At 39.2% G+C, this 6,769-nt stretch overlaps 1 protein-coding gene across 1 annotated transcript; it reads left to right on the forward strand.

Moving 5' to 3' along the window:
- The first annotated feature begins 3,881 nt into the window (after nucleotides 1-3,881).
- Nucleotides 3,882-6,248, forward strand: LOC141642766 (uncharacterized). The gene is made up of 6 exons (XM_074451692.1): nucleotides 3,882-4,055; nucleotides 4,141-4,181; nucleotides 4,279-4,442; nucleotides 4,769-4,868; nucleotides 4,996-5,165; nucleotides 5,430-6,248. The coding sequence occupies exons 1-6, from the start codon at nucleotides 4,006-4,008 to the stop codon at nucleotides 5,943-5,945; spliced, it is 1,041 nt and encodes a 346-aa protein (XP_074307793.1). The 5' UTR covers nucleotides 3,882-4,005; the 3' UTR covers nucleotides 5,946-6,248.
- Nucleotides 6,249-6,769: the final 521 nt, after the last annotated feature.

The raw sequence follows: 6,769 nt of genomic DNA on the forward strand, positions 1-6,769 counted from the left end.
AGGGACGGGTCGACGGCACGGGGGAAGGGATGAGGGTGGTCGACGGTTGTTGGTGATCGATTTTAACTCGATATGGGTGGTGGACGGCTTATGTTCGACGGCACAGGGTGGTTCAACAGCACAAGTGGTCGTCGTGGTTTGGATATGGGTGGTCAAGGATGGGGAATGGGTGCTCGGCATGAGATTGGAGGGTATGTGTTTGATTTTTTTTTTTTAAAGAAGGGTAGTAAAGGAATAGTAGGACAAAGTGTGCGGGATATAGTAAAAATGTGTGCGGGATTTAGCAATTCGGTGCACTTTACTCTTCCATGCGCTGTTCGGAGGAATGTGTCGCCTTTGGTAAGGGTCTTCTTCTTCTTCTTCATATTTTTCTGTTCAAATCTTAATGTAGTTACGTTCTTTGCTGATTTCCCATGTCTTTGAGCACAAAACAAAGATATAATCTTGAAGTAGCTGATATTGAACTGTCCTACTCTGTTTCAGTTAAACTTGTCGTTTATGGTCCTTTCCTGATCTCTGTCTTTAACTTTGGAACAAAGGGATATAAAGGTACTGATTTCTCACTTCATTATCTTGTAAATAACTTAAGAATTTTATTCACAAGTTCACATAAGAAGTAAACTTCAACCTTTGTAATTATCCGACCGTTTGAGCATCTGTTTGGATTAAAACGTGACAGAATCAACACTAATTTGGATGGGAATGTTATTTTTTTTCTTAGACAGCCAGGTATCTCCTCGTTCCCGAATTTTGCAGTGTTAGTTAAAATCGAACCACCAGGGCATTGAATTATCTTCTATTTTCTCCAATCTTTGACATCACGCCATGATTATCTTGCTTTATCGTATGTAAATCGACCGGTCTTAGCCTGTTAATGTCTAATACTCCGTACTTATCATATTTTTTATCGATTGTTGATTTAAAAAGATTAGGCGGCAGGCCTTTCATTGTTGGCAGCAAGAGGTCATCCTCTTTATCATAATGTTGAACGAAGATTCGCCTTCATCCAAGGGTTGCGAGGTTTTTTTTTTTTCGTATCACTTTTGAAGGACTAACCCTATTTGGACAGATGGTTACAGCCATACTACACACTTCATCTCTTTTGACAGTCCGGTGACTTGTTGACGACGATGTAAGGTCTTTGATGTCGTGGGGATGTCTTACAGTGTCAGCCATGGAATTACAGAGTACTCCATCTTTTATATAGTTCGCTTAAACGAAGCGTACAAAAACCGTCTTATGACAATAAGTAGAGCATGATATGGGTATGAATTAAATACTTTGTGCCCCATCTTCTACTGCGAGAGTTTTTCATTCGATGAGTTCATATTTTATTTTTTTAATGTTTATGTACCCACTATTTAATTATATTGAGTGTATCTTGTCCCATCTTTTTGCTTGTATGCCTTTTTGTTACAATTTCATGCAGGTCTTATATTCCTATCTTATTGGCCAACAATGCAATTTATTTATCAACCGCTGAAGATTTATTATGTAAGACAAGTAATTCCAATTTTCAATTGAGTTGAGTTGTTAGGGTAAACCCGTTTGGGTTATCGCGACTCTCTTTATATCTTCCGTCACATGTTCGCTCCAACCGTCATCGGAGATATTATATTATTCCAGACGGGTCATTTTGATCTTCAATTGATTTGTTAGGGTGAACCCGTTTTGGGTCATCGCGATAAGGTGCGTCAGGATGAACCCGTTTTGGGTCATCACGACGGGGTGCGTGAAGACTTATTATTTGTCAGGGTAAACCCATTTTGGGTCATCGCGACAGGGTGCGTGAAGATTTATTATTTGTCAGGGTGAACCCATCTTGGGTCATCGTGACAGGGTGCATGAAAACTTGTTATTTGCCAGGGTCAACCCATCTGGTTGGGTCATCGCGACAGGGTGAACCCGTATGACTGGGTCATCGCGACAGGGTGAACTCGTTTGGGTCATCGCGCCTCTCTTTTGAGTAATTATGCAATGAACCTAGCCCGTCAACTGCGGGAGGTGCAAGAGACAAAAAACTGCGAGCTACTCCGAGTAGGATGATTTCAGTTCTCCTAGAAGAATTGACATGCTAACTCGTTGAATGAAAGAGAGATCGTGTTCTACTCCGCACTGTGTCATTTCGGTCTCTCTTTGGAGTTACCATGCAATGAGCACACCCGTCGACCATTAGAGAGTACGAGCCACCAAATGTCAAGTCACAATGCTACTTCATCATGTCGAACGATGACCGTTTTTTGAAGGTCCTTCAACTTTTGTGATCTTCGCAAGGCTAACCGTAAAGCAAAGGGTGTGAAGTCTCGGCAGAAGCGGAACTCGTCATGAATCAACACGATCTTGGACTTTACAAACTTAGTTGACGGTTGATTGTAATTTTAGCCATGCAAAGTTTAATTTCTTGCGGGTCAGGAGCAATTTTTTGTTGTTATTGTTTTTTTTTTATGGTGTGGCTGCACTTGAACAAAGTGTTTGTACAAACTGCCTACGTACTCGCAAAGCTATCATGGGTGACAACTTGAACAAAGTGTTTGCACAATTCTATTATAAGAGAACGGGTGTACTTGTTGGTTTGATTGGTAGTTAAAATAAAGTTTAGAATATTTTGAGAAACACCCTAATAGTTAAAAGTATTCCCATAAAATAATCCTAAAATAAAAAGAGGAAAAAATGTCCAAGCTATTGAGAAGATGAATATGAAATAAGGTGAAAATAAGGATGACAATGATGGAGATTCGTGTAGATAAGATAGTGAAGTAGAAATTAAGTGAAATAAAGTAGATAAAGAAAAAGAGATGAATGTTGATTGCAAAAGTGCAAAGTAGTTAGGTAGGGTTAGGAATAGAGGTGATCAAATGGCCCAAGCCCATTGGCCTGGCCTGACCCAACCCGCTTTTTGAAGGGCTTGGGCCTTTTATTTTGGCCCAAATTTTGGCCCAGCCCGACCCATATTTATTCAATAAGGAATGTTTTTCTTATAAAATTTGTTTAAGTAGTGTAAATTTTATATATAATTCCTTATAAACTCATGTATATATTTATTGAGATTTAAAAGCAATGTTCACGTAACATAAATCATATCTACTATATGATTAAGCATTATAATGTGTCGATGATTGTCTTTTATTCTATTTTTTGGAGATTAATTCATATGTATTTCATCATACTTTGTACGATTTTTTATACTAAGTGCACATTTAAAGTACAAGTTGAAGGTATTATACTACTTATCTCGTTCGGTAAGTCGTAAATTTTAGGGCCCGAAAAGCCCATATAAGCCCGATTTAGCCCATAAGGGTCGGGCTTGGGCTCGCTAAATAGGCCATCTCATTTGGCCCGGCCCGGCTCAACCCGCACATGTGGGCCATTTTTATCATCTCGGCCCTGTCCCATGATCAACTCTAGTTAGGAAGTGAAAATTTGAAATCGGATTTGTATCAGATATTTAATCAGTTTAAATAATCGGATTTTTTTGCTAAGCCCATCAAGCATGACTTGGCTCGGGGTGGATGGCTTTGCGGGTCATGGACCAGGAGTTGCGGTCAAGCTGAGCCGCCCTATTAGCCATCTATATTTTGTGTAGAGTCGGAAGGTGGGTCGAGAAAGTTCCACGGGACGATGATTTGTGCACGTAAATATACGGTATAAATAAAGTCGGAAGATAACCAAATGTGTTTGGTGTGGTGGTTGCTCACCTCATCCCTTAACCATGAGGTCAGGGGTTCGATCCCTGCCCATGAGAATGGAGCAAACTCTTTGGCCAGCTGTTTACCTCTTCGTGAGAGCACGCGCGGCGAGGGGATTATACTCTGTTGTCGACGGTGGACACCCCGGTTTACACCAAAAAAAAAATAAAGTCGGAAGATAAATATTTTGTTTTCTCCAACAGGCCCTCTTCCCTGCCATACGATTAAATTGAAACAAACCCTAATTTTGCAGACGAACCCTAAATTTATCCTTTTTCTAATTATATAATTGATTGATTATCGTATCGAAATCTCCAGCATGGTTCCAAAGAGATCCGGAATTAACGAAGTGGATGGTGCTAGCCCTGGGTATTTTCTCGCTCCTTTATCGAGATCTTTATTCTTTTAATTAGTTACTAATTTTGTTTTTTACGATTTCAATTGTTTTTGGCAGCAAAATATTCATCGGAGGTTTAGCCAAGGAAACCACATTAGGTGAGTTGATAATCTACGATAATCTAATCTTCCATACAATTTTTTTTTTTTTTTCTTTGTGTCTAATTATGTAATACTCCGTATATATTATATGTAGATGCATTTACCAAGTATTTTGGCAAGTATGGAGAAGTAGTAGATTCAGTGATTATGAAAGATAGGATGTCAGGTAGACCAAGGGGTTTTGGCTTCATCACTTACGCCGATCCCTCTGTTGTTGACATTGTTATTAAGGAAGATCATATTATTAATGACAAGCAGGTAATTATGTTGGCTATCAATTTGTTTTTATTAGGAAAGAATCTGGTTATGGGTTTGACTAATTTAAGTTCACTTTTTGAGATGATTTTTGGATTTTATATTATGCTCTTGGGTTTTTCTGGGTTTAGTAGTTGGCTGTATATAAAGCGAGTGTATTATGCATTGTTGCTTGGTAACTTTGATGATTTGCTCTTCCCGACTTCACTGCCCTTATCTATTTATGGTTATGTTTTGATAAAACTGAAGAAACAATCGTTGTGTAATTGGGCTGCTACGACAAAATCTCCTGTTTTGAATCTGACAGGTGCCCTTTTTCTTGTGATCAGGTCGAAATTAAAAGAACTATTCCTAAAGGCGCAGCTCAAACCAATGATTTCAAGACAAAGAAGATTTTTGTTGGTGGGATCCCTACAGCTTTGACTGGAGGTCTGCTCATGAACCCTCTCATAATTATTTTTTATTCTAAGTTACTTATCACTAATCTGCGTGAACCGGTGGTCTTTTAACCCTGAAGTAGTTAGTCTAACTTTCCGGTTATCTGTTGTTTGGATAGATGAGCTGAAGAACTTCTTCTCCAAGTTTGGCAAGGTTGTGGAGCATGAAATTATACTTGACCATGCTACCAAGCGTTCTAGAGGATTTGGCTTTGTCGTGTTTGACAATGAAAGAGTAGTTGATGAGGTTCTGGCTGATGGAAATATGATTGATTTAAATGGTACAAGGGTGAGTTTAAGCTTAGTTCACCTGCTTTTAATTACAATGAGTTCTAAATTTTCCAGCGCATTTGTTATAGGATCATATGAATTATGTTTCAGTTTACTGTATTCCTGTGGAGATGAAGTATTTTCTTATTGTTTTATGTTTTTTAATATTGAAAATGTATGTGGTTGGCTCCACCGCACATCATTAGAGGCATCGCAGGTTGCTAACTCTAGCAAAAATCTCAGGTGTTAAAGAACCATAGGTTGACATAATTATTTGTTGTAGGTTGAGATCAAGAAGGCTGAACCAAAGAAAACCTCAAACCCAGCTTCAGGTCCTGCATTCAGTAGTAACTCTAGGGCACGCACATTTGGTGATAATTACAGAGGTTATCCCGAGCCATATAGTGGCTTTGGAAGTGGGTATAGTCCTGCATCATATAGGAGCTTTGGAGGAACAATGTCTTCTAGGTATGGCGATTACAGTGGCTATGGGGGTGGTGATTTTGGAGGAGGCTATGGTCCATTTGGTGGAGCCGGTGGTTATGGAGGATTTCGTGGTGATTCCTCATATGGCTACCCTGGGCGCTATAGCTCATATGGTGGAGCTTTAGGTGGTGGGGGGTATGGTAGTGGCCTAGGTATGTTGAGGGGCAGTGACGGTGGATATGGTGGTTCTAGCTATGGTTCCGGTAGCGGTGCTTATAGTGGGGCTGGAGGAATGTATGGTGGGTCTGGTGGAATGTATGGAGGTAGGGCAGGTTCTAGCAGCAGTAGTCGTTACCACCCCTACTCACGTTAGTCAATCCAGGTAGCCTTGCCATAGTTGCAGAGTATTACTCATTCCAGAAGTTTTAAGATTCCCAGAGCGAGAGTTACTGCAAGCCATTTCTAGAAGATTGGAAGATTGCATTTTAGTTTCATGTGCATTTAGAACCTCTTAAAAAATACTTTCATGTAGCTGTTGGTTTTAGTTTCAAATAACTAGTATAGACTGGGCTTGTATTCTCTAGCATTGCTACTCAATAGAGCACTGGTTCACCGTTTCTGCAAGTAGTATTCTAGACATAGTATGTTATGTTCAATACTCAGGAGGTTTACTTCATTTAACTGTTTGCTAGGCTTATTATACATACATATTGTTTAGATACTAGATGTCAGGCTTTGTTGTCTGTCAGCAGGCAAAGCTAGCTTTAATTATATTCTGATATTAATTCATGTGCTAAGAAGATGCATCATGCATGAGATGAGAGTTGATAGCGTTGGCTAAACAAGATTGTTGTTATATATATTGTTATTCGTTAAAATCAACCCTGGTATGGAATTCAGGCTTTTGGAAGCATGAAATTACAATGAGTTCATACAACCTAGATTGCTGTCATAATGAAACAACCCTGGTATTCTGTTGTCTATGTTTTTGAATGAACTAAGGGAATTAATGAAAACCTTTTTTGTTTTTTGGCCGTGTTCATTAGGCTACTTAATCTTGGTGATGCCAATAGAAACATTTACTCCCTCCATTTTTTAGTAATGTTCCCATTTGTAAATGGCTCAACAACCAATGAACAATGGATTAAGAGCATGTGGGCCAAATAATTAGAGAATAAGGCAATAGTAACCAAGTTG

The sequence above is a fragment of the Silene latifolia genome, chromosome 2 (assembly GCF_048544455.1).
Source record: "Silene latifolia isolate original U9 population chromosome 2, ASM4854445v1, whole genome shotgun sequence".
In the NCBI taxonomy this organism is placed as follows: Eukaryota; Viridiplantae; Streptophyta; class Magnoliopsida; order Caryophyllales; family Caryophyllaceae; genus Silene; species Silene latifolia.

What these genes read in the sequence shown, in the direction of transcription:
- LOC141642766 (XM_074451692.1), top strand. Translation starts at nt 4,006, where the DNA reads ATGGTTCCAAAGAGATCCGGAATTAACGAAGTGGATGGTGCTAGCCCT. An exon ending in GTGGATGGTGCTAGCCCTGG is followed by an intron (nt 4,056 to 4,140) that starts GTATTTTCTCGC and finishes TGTTTTTGGCAG; the next exon opens with CAAAATATTCATCGGAGGTT. An exon ending in TTGATTTAAATGGTACAAGG is followed by an intron (nt 5,166 to 5,429) that starts GTGAGTTTAAGC and finishes TATTTGTTGTAG; the next exon opens with GTTGAGATCAAGAAGGCTGA.